The sequence below is a fragment of the Haematobia irritans genome, chromosome 3 (assembly GCF_050003625.1).
Source record: "Haematobia irritans isolate KBUSLIRL chromosome 3, ASM5000362v1, whole genome shotgun sequence".
Taxonomy (NCBI): domain Eukaryota; kingdom Metazoa; phylum Arthropoda; class Insecta; order Diptera; family Muscidae; genus Haematobia; species Haematobia irritans.
Window position 1 is genome coordinate 134,457,257 of NC_134399.1, and position 17,197 is coordinate 134,474,453.

Genomic DNA, 17,197 nt, shown 5'->3' on the forward strand with positions numbered 1-17,197 from the left:
ACCGACCCCCCGATTTGGGGTCTTGGGCTTATAGAAACCATGTTTTCTATTCGATTTGCCTGAAATTGGAAATCTAGGGTTATTTTGGGACCACTAATAGGTGTGTCGAAAATGGGGTGCATCGGATCATGTTTTGGTATAGCCCCTATATAGACAGATCTTCCAATTTTACTTCTTGGGCTTCTAAAAACCATAGTTTCTATCCGATTTCCCTGAAATTGGAAATCTAGAGGTATTTTAGGACCGCAGATATGTGTGCCGTGTATAGTGTGTATGGTTTGCTATAGACCCCATATAGATTGATCTCGCGCTTTTACTGCTCGAACTTCTAGAAACCGTAGTTTTTATCCAATTTGCCTGAAATGTGAAATCTATACACCGAAAAAAAGTAAACTGTCTTATAGGAAGAATAAACTAACTCGTACGAAAATTGAACTTAATTTTGCTACACATTTTTAGATTTACCCAAAGCGTTGTTAAAACCAGGAAAATTTACTGTCCTGTTGTACTTTTTAACTAAAGTTCACGATAATATTTTCTTCTAATAGAAGAAAATATTAACTAAAAGTTAAGAAGAAAATCATTGGCGCCAAGTCATGACCATTTTAACCATACAGTAGTCCATTCTTATAATTTTTGGGAATCGTACGAAAATTTTCATTTGCTTTAGTTCATATTGAACTTATGTGTACGGTCATCGAACTTTATACTCAAGTTTAGTTCATACAATATTTGAGACATACTTAAAAAAACGAAAATTTTATTGGGCTGTGGAAAATTTGGCAAAAAGTAATAAAATTTAACTACTAACAAATAATTTTTTTACAATAAAAATAAGTTAAATTTACGTTAGTTTAACTACGGAAATTTTTTTTCTGTGTAGGTTTATATAAGGAATATATTGTGTATCGGTTCAAATTTCAAGTCCTTAAAATACGAATGCATACGAATTCTTAGCATTTCTCCGATACAAAGTTTTTTTCCTTGTCCAAAAGTCGATAAGCTTTTCCATGAAGTCGTTTTGTCATTATAGTTAAGTGAATCGACTTAAAAATGAAAGAAAATTTCGTTTTACTAAGGCCATCTTGGCTTTAGTACTTCTGCTTAAAATCTTCAAAATTAATGAAGTCCTTAAATTTGTTGACATTTGCGTCTTGACTAGAAAGCTAAAAGATGTTTTTACCACTTTATTTTGAAGTCGTATTTTACTTGAAACATAGCCTAGTTTTTACTTGTCTGAATTTGGAAATTTATATAGTAGTCGTTAACACGATTTTAATGAACTTTGATAGCACATGAAGAAATAAGCTTTAAAAAAAATAATAAATTAAAATTTGTTTCTTAGAATCAAGTACGCGAAACTCACATTTAAAAGAGAATTGTGTCTTAAAAGTGTCGCTACTTCAATACTCCGCTTCTTTGGTTCTGAATCAATACCAAAATCATAAGTGTAAATCTTTGAAACTTGTCATGCTTTTCTTTCAGTATAGATTGGGAATAAGATCAACTCAAACATGTTTCTTGATTATTATGTTATTTTTTGGTTAAATCGGCTCCCCAGTAAATGTTTTGGGATTGCACTTAGTCTACAATGTTGAGTAAAGGGATAGAATATAGACGGCCCCGTCCGACTTTAGTGGTATTTTTCCATACTAAAATTTTTTTGCTTTATTGGAAAAACGCAATGCTTTGTTTTACTTGTCACTCTCAATTGTGCTTTCTTGTTCTAACATCATTATTTTGCACTGCTTGCTGTGACATCTATCTCAGTGATGTGATTCAAGCGAAATCCCGCACAGAGTTCTAGCATTACTGCAAACCTTACAGTTTCATCGGAATTTTCTTTTATACTTAGAAAAAAAAGATAATTAAGCATGCAATTTTTTTGTGTTTAAAGTTTTAATTAAAAATCCATACAAGTTTTAATCACACATACCAAAATCGTTTAACTTTTCTCTCACAGCCTCATGGACATGGGCTTTGCTATGGAGCAGGAAGACATCTGAAGCACCCACTATTCTTGACCTTATGAGAACCACAATCTCAACATGACAATGAGTTGTTCGTTCAGAACCCCATGGTTTCCCATGGCTTGGTATGAAAGCATTTTTCGTCTTTGCATCGCAATGACATTCACTGAATATGCACACTCATCGCTGCCTGTGTATGCGTCTGCGTTTTGGTACTCAAGTGAAAGCAACAACCCAAAATGTGTGTGTGGCGATATGACCGCCTCAGCATCCGTCTGTAGTTATAGACTAATCTTCTCACAATGCCACGCCACGAAAATTTTTGGTCTTTCTGTGTATGTGTGTGTGTGTGCCTTCTGTTTTCTGTGGCAGCCATTGAAGGATACAGTTTGGATGACATTTTACTCAATGAATGTGTATATATGCATGTGGCTGTGTGTGTGTTAGTGTTGGGAGTCTTATTGTCAATGGCCTAAGCTACATAGTTTTAAGTAGCTGTATGGTTGTGAGCTCAATGATGTATGCATGCACTTCGTTTTTTCTGTTTTTTTTTGATGACAAATGTTAAACTAAACATTTGCTTAATTTTTACCCAGTGACAAATTCCTAAAAAAAATAATTAGAAAATACGTATAGAAATAAAACAAGTACATACAGCAGTAAGTTCGGCCGGGCCGAATCTTAAATAACTACAACCATGAATCAAATATAATAGTTTCTTTCAAAACTCTTCGTCGTAGCGATTTACTTGATAATATATAGAATTTCAGGGGGGTTTGATGACAGATTTTAAATCCAAGATTCTACCTATGAATATAAGGTCAGATTCTTGATATATAATAACCATTTTTGTTTGAGTTGTAGAGGAATCATAAATCTCGTGTAGGTGTACAAGAAAACAAGTAAGGAAAGTCTAAAATCGGGCGGGGCCGACTATATTATAGCCTACACCACTTTGTAGATCTAAATTTTCGATACCATATCACATCCGTCAAATGTGTTGGGGGCTATATATAAAGGTTTGTCCCAAATACATACATTTAAATATCACTCGATTTGGACAGAATTTGATAGACTTCTACAATATCTATAGACTCAAAATGTAAGTTGGCTAATGCACTGGGGTGAGACACAATGTTAGTAAAAAATAAATATGGGAAACATTTAAATCTGAAGCAATTTTAAGGAAACTTCGCAAAAGTTTATTTATGACTAGCGTAACCCGGCCCGCTTCGCTGCGCCTTCCGAAGCGTATTTGGAGGAACATTTTGCGTTAACTTAGTCAACTATATCCTTTGTGCTGAAAACAAATTCGAAGAGATTTCAATTCTTTTAAACAAAACGGACTACTTGATTTTTCGTTTATAGGTACAAATACGGCGGGAGAGGGTGTGCCCTTTCCTCCAAATTTTTTTAATAATGTTCTGTATTCAAGTAGTTGGACAATCTTGTATATTTCTTGTGAATTTTAAGTGTGGTTTGTCAATTAAAGGTATCCTTCTCCTCAACATATCTGAAAATTAAGCACTCTATTTAACATACAAAGAATTACTGTGTCCCATCCAATAAATCGGAAAAAGCAAAAGTAGTAAAAAATTTTACCACATTAACATTTGCTAAAATGTTGGAAAATGATGCACCCTATACGTTGGCTGCCAATTTCATGTAAATTTAAGTTCTTTACTAAAAAGAAGTCTGGCAGAAGCCTGTGCAAAAATCATAAAATTATGTACCGAGTTCCCTCTACTTTCAACTTAAGAAAAAAAAAACGGACAAAAGGGAACCCTCCCCCCACCTTCGCTCCACTCCGACCTGATATCGGACTATCACGTACCCTATATTAATTTCGCAACTACTCATTGGTTCCTATAAATTCTATCGAAGTAAATCGACAAAGTTTATTTCAATTTTCCCCTTCCCTAACCAGATATCGAAAAATCATATACTAATTTAAAAATCATGTATAAATTTAATCACCTCCTCCCACGTTCCCTGTAAATTTCAAGTAAATCGGCGATGTTTAAATTTTGCTCTATTGTTTTAAAGGGACGTCACTTTCCCCGATACAATATCGACAAACACCGTAGTGAATAGCACCCCTAACCTTCCCTGAAAATTCTTGAAACTTTCCTTCAAGTGTGGGGCAAGGAAGGTTGCCTCTTCGTTCATAACCTTCCCCCACTGCTTTTGTAAATTTCAAGAAAACTTAAATTTTTTTTTGCAGTTTTAGAGGAGGGCCTCCTCCCCGACCAAATGTCGACAAGCGTATCTTTTGTAAACGTCCCAGAAAATGTCAAGCAAATTATAAGCCTAAAGGGGCGGCCTCTCTTCCGTCCAAATATCACAAAATCAGGTATCAACTATTACGGTTGACGGAGGTTACGATCTCTCCAAAGTGCTCTGTAAATTTCAAGTAACTCGGTAAAGTTTAATTGTTTCTCTGCATGTACTTAAGAGAAGCGGATGTCTCCCTATGCCCTTTTATTTTTATTAAAAAATCAGGAATCTGATATAAATTTCATAACCTCACCCATTTTTTCCGTAAAATTTCAGTCGGGGGAGTTTAGTTTTGTTTTCACTGTACTTTAAAAAAAAGTCGGGCAAAGGGGTGGTCCCCCTCCCCGACCAAATATCGAAAAATAATGTAGCGGATTTTTGTCTAGATGCCAACCCCAACATTCAATGAAAATTTCAAGCAAATCGCATAATTTTGTTCCAAGTTTCAAAAAGTAGGGCAAGGGGGAGGTCCCCCTCCCCATCCACATATGAAATCATCGGGTACCCCATATTAATTCCATAACCTCATCACATGTTCTCTGTAAATCTCAGATAATTTAGAGAATTTTAGTTTTTTCACTGTACTTTAAAAAAAGTCGAACAAAGGGGAGGCCCCCCTCCGCCACCAAATATCGAAATATAAAGTAGCGGATCTTTGTCCAGATGCCAACCCCAACCTTCAATGAAAATTTCAAGCAAATAGGTCAACTTTGGTCCAAAGTTCAAAAAGTCCGACAAAGGGGTCCCCCTCCGCGACCAGGTGTCAAAAAATGAGGTACCCTATTTTCACCACATGAACGCCCCCTACGATCTCTGAAAGTTTCAAGTAAATCGGTTCAGCCGTTTCGTAGCCAACTCGGACCACACAAACAAACAAAAAGTCGCTTAAGGGGAGGTACCCCCTCCCGATCAAATTTCGAAAAAAAAATTGCGAATCTTTGTCTAGGGATCACCCCCTACTATCCCTGAAAACTTCGTGCAAATCGGTCAAGTTTGGTTTAATTTTCAAAAAGTCGGACAAAGGGGAGGTTCCTCTCCGCGACCATATGTCAAAAAATGAGGTACCCTATTTTCAGCACATGAGTGCCCCCCACGATCTCTGAAAGTTTCAAGTAAATCGGTTCAGCCGTTTTCGCGCCAACCCGGAACATACAAATAAACAAACAAACAAACATAATTTGAATTTTATATATATATATAGATTTATCGCTCGACATATATGTATTAGAAGTTTAGGAAAATTAGAGTAATTTTTACAACTTGTCGACTAAGCAGTGGCGATTTTACAACGAAAATGTTGGTATTTTGACCATTTTTGTCGAAATCAGAAAAACATATATATGGAAGCTATATCTAAATCTGAACCGATTTCAACCAAATTTGGCACGCATAGCTACAATGCTAATTCTACTTCCTGTGCAAAATTTCAACTAAATCGGAGTTAAAAATTGGGCTCTGTGGTCATATGAGTGTAAATCGGGCGAAAGCTATATATGGGAGATATATCTAAATCTGAACCGATATCATATTTTCTATAGAAACTTTTGTTAAAATTTTATTTGTATAGAAAATATTGTAAAAAATTTACTTCTATAATAAATTTTATCAAACTTTTATTTCTATAGAAATTTTTGTTCTAATTTTATCTATCTTCTATATATATAAAATTCAAATTATGTTTGTTTGTTTATTTGTATGTTCCGGGTTGGCGCGAAAACGGCTGAACTGATTTACTTGAAACTTTCAGAGATCGTGGGGTGCACTCATGTGCTGAAAATAGGGTACCTCATTTTTTGACATATGGTCGCGGAGAGGAACCTCCCCTTTGTCCGACTTTTTGAAAATTAGACCAAAGTTGACCGATTTGCTTGAAATTTTCATTGAAGATTGGGGTTGGCATCTAGACAAAGATCCGCTACTTTTTATTTCGATATTTGGAGGCGGAGGGGGACCTCCCCTTCGTTCGACTTTTTTTTTAAGTACAGTGAAAAAACTAAAATTCTCTAAATTATCTGCGATTTACAGAGAACATGTGGTGAGGATATGGAATTAATATGGGGTACCCGATGATTTCATATGTGGATGAGGAGGGGGACCTCCCCCTTGCCCTACTTTTTGAAACTTGGAACAAAATTATGCGATTTGCTTGAAATTTTCATTGAATGTTTGGGTTGGCATCTAGACAAAAATCCGCTACATTATTTTTCGATATTTGGTCGGGGAGGGGGACCACCCCTTAGCCCGAATTTTTTTGTTTGAAAGTACAAACAAAACTAAACTCCCCCGATTGAAATTTTACGGAAAAAATGGGTTTTGAAATTTATATCAGGTTCTTGATTTTTTAATAAAAATAAAAGGGCATAGGGAGACATCCGCTTCTCTTAAGTACATACAGAGAAACAATTAAACATTTACCGAATTACTTGAAATTTACAGAGGACTGGGGAGGGGTTACGATATTAACAGTTGATACTTGATTTTGTGATATTTGGACGGAAGAGAGGCCGCCCTTTTAGGCTTATAATTTGCTTGACATTTTCTGGGACGTTTACAAAAGATACGCTACATCACTTTTCGATATTTAGTCGGGGAGGAGGTCCTCCTCTAAAACTAAAAAAAAAAAACAATTCTTAAGTTTTCTTGAAATTTACATAGGCAGTGGGGGAAGGTTATGAACGAAGAGGACACTTCCTTCCCCCCCCACACTTGAAGCAAAGTTTCAAGAATTTTCAGGGAAGGTTAGGGGTGCTATTCACTACGGTGTTTGTCGATATTGTATCGGGGAAAGTGACGTCCCTTTAAAACAATAGAGCAAAATTTAAACATCGCCGATCTACATGAAATTTACAGGGAACGTGGGAAGAGGTGATTAAATTTATACACGATTTTTATAAATTTTCTGGTTGGGGAAGGGGAAAATTGAAATAAACTTTGTCGATTTAATTCGATAGAATTTGTAGGGACTATTGAGTAGTTGCGAAATTTATATAGGGTACGTGATAGTTCGATATCAGGTCGGAGTGGAGCGAAGGTGGGGGAGGGTTCCCTTTTGTCCGTTTTTTTTTTTTCTTAAAATGAAAGTAGAGGGTTGTCCGTAAATGGGAACTCGGTACATAATTTTATGATTTTTGCACAGGCTTCTGCCAGACTTCTTTTTAGTAAAGAACTTAAATTTACATGGAATTGGCAGCAAACGTAGAGGTTGCATCATTTTCCAGCATTTTAGCAACTGTTAATGTGGTAAAATTTTTTACTATTTTTGCTTTTTCCGATTTATTGGATGGGAAACAGTAATTCTTTGTATGTTATGTTATTATAATATAGTGCTTAATTTTCAGATATGTTGAGGAGAAGGATACATTTCCACACTTAAAATTCACAAGAAATATAGAAGATTGTCCAACTACTTGAATACAGAACATTATTTAAAACATTTGGAGGAAAGGGTACACCCTCTCCACGACATTTTTTAAGAAGAACCGTTTTACATATACCGTATTTGTACCTATAAACGATAAAGCAAGTAGTCCGATTTGTTTGAAAGAATTCAAATCTTTTCGAATTTGTTTTCAGCACGAAGGATATGGTTGACTAAGTTAATGCAAAATTTTCCTACAAAAACACTTCGGAAGGCGCAGCGAAGCGGGCCGGGTTACGCTAGTTTCTATATAAATTTTTGTCAAAATTATTGTTGTTTTTGATTTCAGCTTAAAACCATGCATTGACTAAACTAAAAGTTTTGCCCAAATTTATTTGCGCAAAACCCTATAGACTGCAAGATGGTTGGATATACAGCTGTTTCGGAATTACCACATTCCTCATAAGCATCCTCTACTTGCAGCAAAACTATCAACCAATTATAAGAATAAATTCGGGTAATTCACTCAACCCAAAGTGAACTAGACTTGAACCTTGTCAAAATTTAATTTTTATAGAAATTTGTCAAAATTTTATTTCTATAGAAAATTTTGTCAAAATTGTACTTCTGTACAAAATTTTGTCAAAATTTTATTTCTATAGAAAATTTTGGTAAAATGTTATTTCTATGGAAAATTTTGTCAAAATTTTATTTCTATAAAAAATTTTGTTAAAATTTTATTTCTATAGAACATTTTATCAAAATTTTATTTCTATAGAAAATTTTGTCAACATTTTATTTCTATAGAAAATGTTTTCAAAATTTTATTTCGATAGAAAATTTTTTCAAAATTTTAATTCTATAGAAAATTTTGTCAAAATTTGATTTCTATAGAAAATTTTGTCAAAATTTGATTCCTATAGAAAATTTTGTCAAAATTTTATTTCTATAGAAAATTTTGTTAAAATTTTATTTCTATAGGAAATTTTGTTAAAATTTTATTTGTATAGAAAATATTGTCAAATATTTATTTCTATAGAGAATTTTGTCAAAATTTTATTTCCATAGAAAATTTTGTCAAAATTTTATTTCCATAGAAAATTTTGTCAACATTTTATTTCCATAGAAAATTTTGTCAAAATTTTATTTCTATAGAAATTTTTTTCAAGATTTTATTTCTATAGTAGATTTTGTCAAAATTTTATTTCTATAGAAATTTTTATCCAAATTTTATTTCTATAGAAAATGTTGTCAAAATTTTATTTCTATAGAAAATGTTGTCAAAATTTTATTTCTATAAAAAATATATAAAAATATATATATATAAAATATAAAAAATAGGAAATTTTGTTAAAATTTTATTTGTATAGAAAATATTGTCAAATATTTATTTCTATAGAGAATTTTGTCAAAATTTTATTTCCATAGAAAATTTTGTCAAAATTTTATTTCCATAGAAAATTTTGTCAACATTTTATTTCCATAGAAAATTTTGTCAAAATTTTATTTCTATAGAAATTTTTTTCAAGATTTTATTTCTATAGTAGATTTTGTCAAAATTTTATTTCTATAGAAATTTTTGTCCAAATTTTATTTCTATAGAAAATGTTGTCAAAATTTTATTTCTATAGAAAATGTTGTCAAAATTTTATTTCTATAAAAAATTTTGTCAAAATTTCATTTCCATAGAAAATTTTGTCAAAATTTGATTTTTATAGAAAATTTTGTCAAAATTTTATTTCTATAGAAGAATTTGTCAACATTTTATTTCTATACAAAATTTTGTCAAAATTTTATTTCCATAGAAAATTTTGGCAAAATTTTATTTCTATAGAAAATTTTGTCAAAGTTTTATTTCTATAGAAGATTTTGTCAAAATTTTATTTTTATAGAAAATTTTGTTAAAATTTTATTTGTATAGAAAATTTTTTTAAAATTTTATTTATATAGAAAATTTTGTCAAAATTTTATTTCTATAGAAAATTTTGTCAAAATTTTATTTCTATAGAAAATACAAATTCCTATAGAAAATTTTGTCAAAATTTTATTTCTATTGAAGATTTTGTCAAAATTTTATTTCTATAGAAAATTTTTTCAAAATTTTATTTCTATAGAAGATTTTGTTAAAATTTTATTTCTATAGAAAATTTTGTCAAAATTTTATTTCCATAGAAAATTTTGTCAAAATTTTATTTCTATAGAAAATTTTGTCAAAATTTTATTTCTATAGAAAATTTTATCAAAATTTTATTTCTATAGTAGATTTTGTCAAAATTTTATTTTTATAGAAAATTTTGTTAAATTTTTATTTCTGTAGAAAATTTTGTTAAAATTTTATTTGTATAGAAAATTTTGTTAAAATTTTATTTGTATAGAAAATATTGTAAAAAATTTATTTCTATAGAAAATTTTGTCAAAATTTTATTTCCATAGAAAATTTTGTCAAAATTTTATTTCCATAGAAAATTTTGTCAAAATTTTATTTCCATAGAAAATTTTGTCAAAATTTTATTTCTATTGAAGATTTTGTCAAAATTTTATTTCTATAGAAAATTTTGTCAAAATTTTATATCCATAGAAAATTTAGTCCAAATTGTATTTCTATAGAAAATGTTGTCAAAATTTTGATTTCTGAAGAAATTTTTTCAAAATTGTAATTCCACAGAAAATGTTGTCAAAATTTTATTTCTACAGAAATTTGTTTTCATTCGCATAGAAATATATATATATATATATATATATATATATATATATATATATATATATATATATATATATATATATATATATATATATATATATATATATATATATATATATATATATATATATATATATATATATATATATATATATATATATATATATATATATATATATATATATATATATATATATATATATATATATATATATATATATATATATATATATATATATATATATATATATCGATAAATTTATCAAAATTTCATTCCCAAATTTAAGCTTAAATCAAAAAAATAATAATGATTAAAGAAGAAACCAACAATAATAAAAACTAAGCACCAAATTTGATTTCTACAGACATTTTTCTCGAAATTTTATATCTATAATTATACCCTTCACCACTACTGTGGTACAGGGTATAATAAGTTTGTGCATTTGTATGTAACGCCAAGAAGGAGTAATCATAGACCAACCTTTTAGTATACGGATCGGCTTAGAATTAAATTCTGAGTCGATTTAGCGATGTCCGTCCGTCTGTCTGTTGATGTATTTCTGTGTGCAAAGTACAGCTCGCAGTTTTAGTCCGATTGTCCTAAAATTTGGTATAGGGTCCTGTTTCGGCTCAAAGACGATCCCTATTGATTTTGGAAAAAATCGGTTCAGATTTAGATATAGCTGCCATATATATTTTTCACCGATCTGGTCATAATTGGCGTGTATATCAACCGATATTCCTCAAATTCCGTACATCCGAATATTTTATGAGTCTCGAAAAACTTGCAAAATATCAGCAAAATCGGTTCAGATTTAGATATAGCTCCCATATATAGCTTTCGCCCGATTTACACTCATTTGCCCACAGAGGCCAATTTTTTGCTCCGATTTAGTTGAAATTTTGCATAGGGAGTAGAATTAGCGTTGTAACTATGCGTGCCAAATTTGCTTGAAATCGGTTCAGATTTGGATATATCTCCCATATATATGTTTTTCTGATTTCGACAAAAATGGTCAAAATACCAACATTTTCCTTGTAAAATCGCCACTGCGTAGTCGAAAAGTTGTAAAAACGACTCTAATTTTCCTAAACTTCTAACACAAATATATCGAGCGAAAAATCATAAATAAACTTTTTCGAAGTTTCCTTAAAATTGCTTCAGATTTAAACGTTTCCCATATTTATACCCTTCACCACTACTGTGGTACAGGGTATAATAAGTTTGTGCATTTGTATGTAACGCCAAGAAGGAGTAATCATAGACCAACCTTTTAGTATACGGATCGGCTTAGAATTAAATTCTGAGTCGATTTAGCGATGTCCGTCTGTCTGTCTGTCCGTCTGTCTGTCCGTCTGTCTGTCCGTCCGTCTGCATTAGCCGACTTAAATTTTGAGTCTATAGATTTTGTAGAAGTCTATCAAATTCTTCAAGATCGAGTGATATTTAAATGTATGTATTTGGGACAAACCTTTATATATATATAGCCCCCAACACATTTGACGGATGTGATATGGTATCGAAAATTTAGATCTACAAAGTGGTGCAGGGTATAATATAGTCGGCCCCGCCCGACTTTAGACTTTCTTTACTGGTTTTTTTTTCTCAATATGTTATTTCTAGAGAAAATTTGCGCAGTATCTCTTAGGTGGAGTGGAATATTTTACAAATCTACCAAACAGTAAAAACTCTGCCATTTTTTTGTAGAATTCTACCAACTGTGATAACATGTCATATGTAGCTACATTTACATGTCAACTAGGGGCAACTAATTTCGATGATTTAGTCTATACAAAGTAAGTGAAAGTCTACAGAACAATACGAACTGCAATACAGTAACATATATCCGGAACGATTTTCCTTACAGGCTTTTATTGCCAATAATATTTCACTGGGTAGTACTGGATGCCTAAATGGAAAAATGTGATCCGAAATGTTCTTCCTGTATACAAAAACAACACACACACACTCATTCACACATTCGTCTTCATCTGCATCTTGCTGCCAGCCATCATTTAAACGTTGGCACTCAAGTCAAGTGAACGAACATTAGCATCATTAGTTCCAATGTTGTTCTGCCGTTGTTCTAACTATTCCGAGATAGTTGGTTATGTTCTTTCTATCCAAAAAAAAAGGCAGACACACTCACTCATGCTCTTTTCAATAAATGTGGAAAAGTGAGTTTTGATATGAACGCCATTTGACATATCACAATCATGTGGGGAATTCCAACTGAGAGTCCACTTCAGCAAAAGTGGGTGCAATTTTCCAGAACATTGAGATTTGAAATCTCATCGAAAGAAAGCAAAGGTAGAATGGGGGTAACTTATGTTTGACATACTGTTAGCCAATTTTTGGGAAAAGGAACATTTTCGTAAATCAAGTTTTCTTAGATATTGCTGTAGAAGTTTTATTAAAAAAAAAATAATAATAATTTTCATTCATTTTATGGGTGAGCAAACAACTGAACCGCATACCAAAGGAAACGTCAATCAATTTTCTTATTGAATTTTTGTAAAATTTCATTTTAATATTTCTAATTCCATTGGACGGCTAAATATTTTAGAATAATCATGACCAAACCTCAGTTTCCTATGCATCATTGTCATTTCTATAAATCTGTTAAGCAAATTTGTTTTGGTCTGGTTCTTTCGCTGAGTGCATCGACAGCCTGTTATCTATTGCATAATTTACCACGAAAACAGAAATATGCAAATTTTTATTCGTAAGTCTATTGTTTTGTGATAATTTTGTAGTTTTTAATGAATTGTTTTCTTTTTTCTTCTTTTAGAACTTATGATCCCATGGCTTCATTTTTACGCATGAAGGAAGGCGGTTATTTGGACTCGTGCCCTCCATCATCGACTCCCAAAGCTCTGAATAACAAGAAATAATAGGTATCAGTTATGGATATGCTTATTTGTAATTTTTCATAAAACAATATTAATAATAGAAGATTTGATTTATAACCAGTAAGGAAATAATTTAATCCGATGGGGTACCAAGTTCGGGGAGTTCAAAGAGTTCTCTGAAACTAAAGTTGAAAATTTTTTAATAGTTTTTTTTTTTCAATTAAATATCCTAAAGTTCTATTTGATAGAGCTAAAATAGTATGGATCTGAGGGGAAAATGCATTGTGGCCTAATTAATTGAAACTAATCAGGCTTTCGATCATTTAGTTCCACAGTTCACTTTTATACCCTCCACAATAGGAAGGGGGACCCCTAAATTTGGCTAGCAGACACTCTAAGAGAAGCAAATTTCATCCGATCCGGCTGAAATTTGGTACACGGTACTAGGATATGGTCTCTAACAACCATGCAAAAATTGGACCACATCGGTCCATAATTATATATAGCCCCCATATAAACGGACCCCCAAATTTGGCTTGCGAGTCCTTTAAGAGAAGCAAATTCATCCGATCCGGCTGAAATTTGGTACGTGGTGTCAGCATATGATCTCTAACAACCATGCAAAAAATGGTCCACATCGGTCCATAATTATATATAGCCCCCATATAAACCGATCCCCCGATTTGGCTTTCGAAACCTCTAAGAGAAGCAAATTTCATCCGATCCGGCTGAAATTTCGTACACGGTACTAGGATATGGTCTCTAACAACCATGCAAAAATTGGTCCACATCGGTCCATAATTATATATAGCCCCCATATAAACGGACCCCCAAATTTGGCTTGCGAGTCCTTTAAGAGAAGCAAATTCATCCGATCCGGCTGAAATTTGGTTCATGGTGTTAGTATATGGTCGTTAACAACCATTCAAAAATTGGTCCACATCGGTCCATAATTATATATAGCCACATATAAACCGATCACCAGATTTGACCTCCGGAGCCTCTTGGAAGACCAAAATTCATCTGCCTCAGTTTATATTTGGTACGTGGTGTTAATATATGGCCTCAAACACCCATGCAAAAATTGGTTGAAATCGGTCCATAAAGGGTGATACGGTCAAAATTTGGTCAAGGGAAAACGCGTATAAATCGGTGAAATCGTTTATTTAAAAAATCAAATTAAATTCCTTTTTCAAGTTCAATTATTATAAAATTCAGGAAAAATATTCAGTTAGGCTTTCGCTTTTCCAAATCCGAATTGCCGTGCCTCACGCTTGACACCTGCCATCAGATTTTGTACCTTGTCCACCTTCTTCGCCGCAGAAAGCCAGTTTGCCTTGAACTGCTGCTCGTCCTTAGCAGTTGGTCTTCTTTAGGTTCCGCTTGACAATAGCCCAGTATTTTTCAATTGGGCGGAGCTCTGGCGTGTTGGGAGGGTTCTTGTCCTTGGGAACCACCTGCACGTTGCTGGCGGCGTACCACTCCATGGCCTTTTTACCGTAATGGCAAGAAGCCAAATCCAGCCAAACAGTATGAAACAACCGTGTTTCTTCAGAAATGGAAGCCGACGTTTATTCAAACACGCTTTCACGTAAATTTCTTGGTTGACAGTCCCGGAAGCTATGAAAATGCTGCTTTTCAAGCCACAGGTACAGATGGCTTGCCAAACCAGATATTTCTTTGCGAACTCTGACAGTTTTATGTGCTTGAAAATATCTGCTACCTTTCCCCTTCCTTTTGCCGTATAAAACTCCTGTCCGGGAAGCTACTTGTAGTCGGCTTTGACGTAGGTTTCGTCGTCCATTACCACGCAGTCAAACTTCTTCAGAATCGTCGTGTACAGCCTCCGAGATCGCTCTTTGGTCGTCGTATTTTGTTTATCATCGCGATTTGGCTCGTTTTTTGGCTCGATGCGCGGTTGTAGACGATACACCCAGCTTATTTGCGGCATCTCGGAGAGAGGTTAGGGTCTCGCTTGAAACTACCGGCAACTCTCTTTGTCGTCTCAGCGGCTTCCGGTTTTCGATTTCCCCCCGATCCAGACTTCCTGGCTGTCGACAAACGTTCCCCAAACACTTTTATTACATTTGTAACGGTTGATTTGACAACTTTTAGCGATTTTGCCAGCTTTGCGTGCGAGTAACTCGGATTTTCGCGATGCGCGAGCAAATTTTTGATACGCTGCTCTTCTTGCTTGGACGGCATTTTGACAACTGAAGAGTGAATTCCAAAATCAAAATAGGAGCAACGTTCTACACACACACACCTTCAAAATGAGGGGTGTTCAGGTTTTTTAAATGCAAAATTGAAAGAAATACGTCAAGTTTATATTGACCAAATTTTGACCGTATCACTCTTTAATTATATATAGCCCCCATATAAACCGATCCCCAGATTTGACCTCCGGTGCCTTTTGGAGAAGCAAAATTCATCCGATCTGGTTGAAATTTGGTACGTGGTGGTAGTATATGATATTTAACAACCATGCCAAAAGTGGTCCATATCAGTCCATAATCATATATAGCCCCCATATGAACCGATCCCGAGATTCGTTTTTGGAGCCTCTTGGTGGAGCAAATTTCATCCGAGTCAGTTGAAATTTGGTACATTGTGCTAGTATATGGCCGTTAACAACCATGCCTAACTAGGTCCATATCGGTCTATAGTTACATATATCTCCCAGATAAATCGATCCCCAATCACACAAAAATTGGTCCATACCAAGTTCATAATTGTATATAGCCCCCATATAAGCGACCTCCATATTTCAATTCTGGCTATCTACGTACCGTGCAAAAGGCCATATCGATTTGTAATTATTTGTAGACTTACCTACACATACCTTTTTGGTCTAATATATACCACGCATGGACTAACTCACAATCTAGAAAACGATTTAAGATACCACAACCCAAGTAATCCGATTGTGGATGACAGCCTTCGTAGAAGTTTCTACGCAATCCATGGTGGAGGGTACATAAGATTCGGCCTGGCCGAACTTACGGCCATATATACTTGTTTTTTCTCAAGCGTAATATGGTGCTGTGTCATAGAAATTTTACGAACAACATCGTTGCTGCTAGCAAACCCTCCATTAATTTTACGTGGGTTATGAAATATTTGCGAGATTTGCATGTTACGCTTTATGCAAACTTCATAGATCCACTATATCATGCAATTAGATCTGACGAGGAGAGATGACTCAATTTAGGTCTTAGATGCTAACTTCTAATGGAGAACCATGATTAAGTTAAGTTAGGTATAGCTGGGGACCTACATTTTATAGCCGAGTCCGAACGTATTTCCACATTGCGGTTAAATCACACAGAGAAGCTTTTTGAAACACTCAGAAATGTCACCATCATTACTGAGAAGGGAATAAAAAAAACTGTTTGGTGTTCGGTCGAAACTGAAGTTGGGCCCTGGCACCACGGTGGCTCCGTTGGAGAAGCATACAAGAATGCAACTAGGACCATCTCTACTCCACAGTGTTGCGATAACTGATAGTTAGAACTTGAGGAATTGTATGTCGTGGTAGGTCACTTTCCTTCGGTGTTATGGGTGGTGGTCGAACTCCTAGAGAAGGATTAACCTTCTAGCCTCTTATCGCTTCAGCTACAGTATGCTCATGAATCCTGTTCAGAACTGTCTGTCTGCTCAGACTTGCCTTGCGTTAATACGTGCGTTGATGGAAGGGTTGATATTTTTCACTTTAACCTTTAACCGGTGAGGTGAAATTTTTTTGCGTAATTTGCGACGTGTGGTAAATTTTACCCCCTCTTTTACATTAATATTTTTTCTGTAAAAAAATGGTTTTTTTGTATCATTATTATATTTGTTGATTAGTAAACATTGTATTTAACGAAAATAAAACAATATTTCGAAATATATATGTTCTTTCAATGATTAACATATACTTTATTTCACACGTCTTTTTTAAAATATATGTAAACGAGTGTTCGAGGTGGTAAATTTTACCACCACGTACCCAGTTAAAGGTTAAAGCACTCTAACAAAACTGTTGCTTTCAAAAAGAAA

The 17,197-nt window shown here is 33.5% G+C and overlaps 1 protein-coding gene across 1 annotated transcript; it reads left to right on the forward strand.

Moving 5' to 3' along the window:
* The first annotated feature begins 12,751 nt into the window (after positions 1-12,751).
* COX6CL (Cytochrome c oxidase subunit 6C-like) lies at positions 12,752-13,276 on the forward strand. The gene is made up of 2 exons (XM_075300654.1): positions 12,752-13,032; positions 13,099-13,276. The coding sequence occupies exons 1-2, from the start codon at positions 12,881-12,883 to the stop codon at positions 13,199-13,201; spliced, it is 255 nt and encodes an 84-aa protein (XP_075156769.1). The 5' UTR covers positions 12,752-12,880; the 3' UTR covers positions 13,202-13,276.
* Positions 13,277-17,197: the final 3,921 nt, after the last annotated feature.

What these genes read in the sequence shown, in the direction of transcription:
- COX6CL (XM_075300654.1), top strand. Translation starts at nt 12,881, where the DNA reads ATGACCAAACCTCAGTTTCCTATGCATCATTGTCATTTCTATAAATCT. An exon ending in AAATATGCAAATTTTTATTC is followed by an intron (nt 13,033 to 13,098) that starts GTAAGTCTATTG and finishes TTCTTCTTTTAG; the next exon opens with AACTTATGATCCCATGGCTT.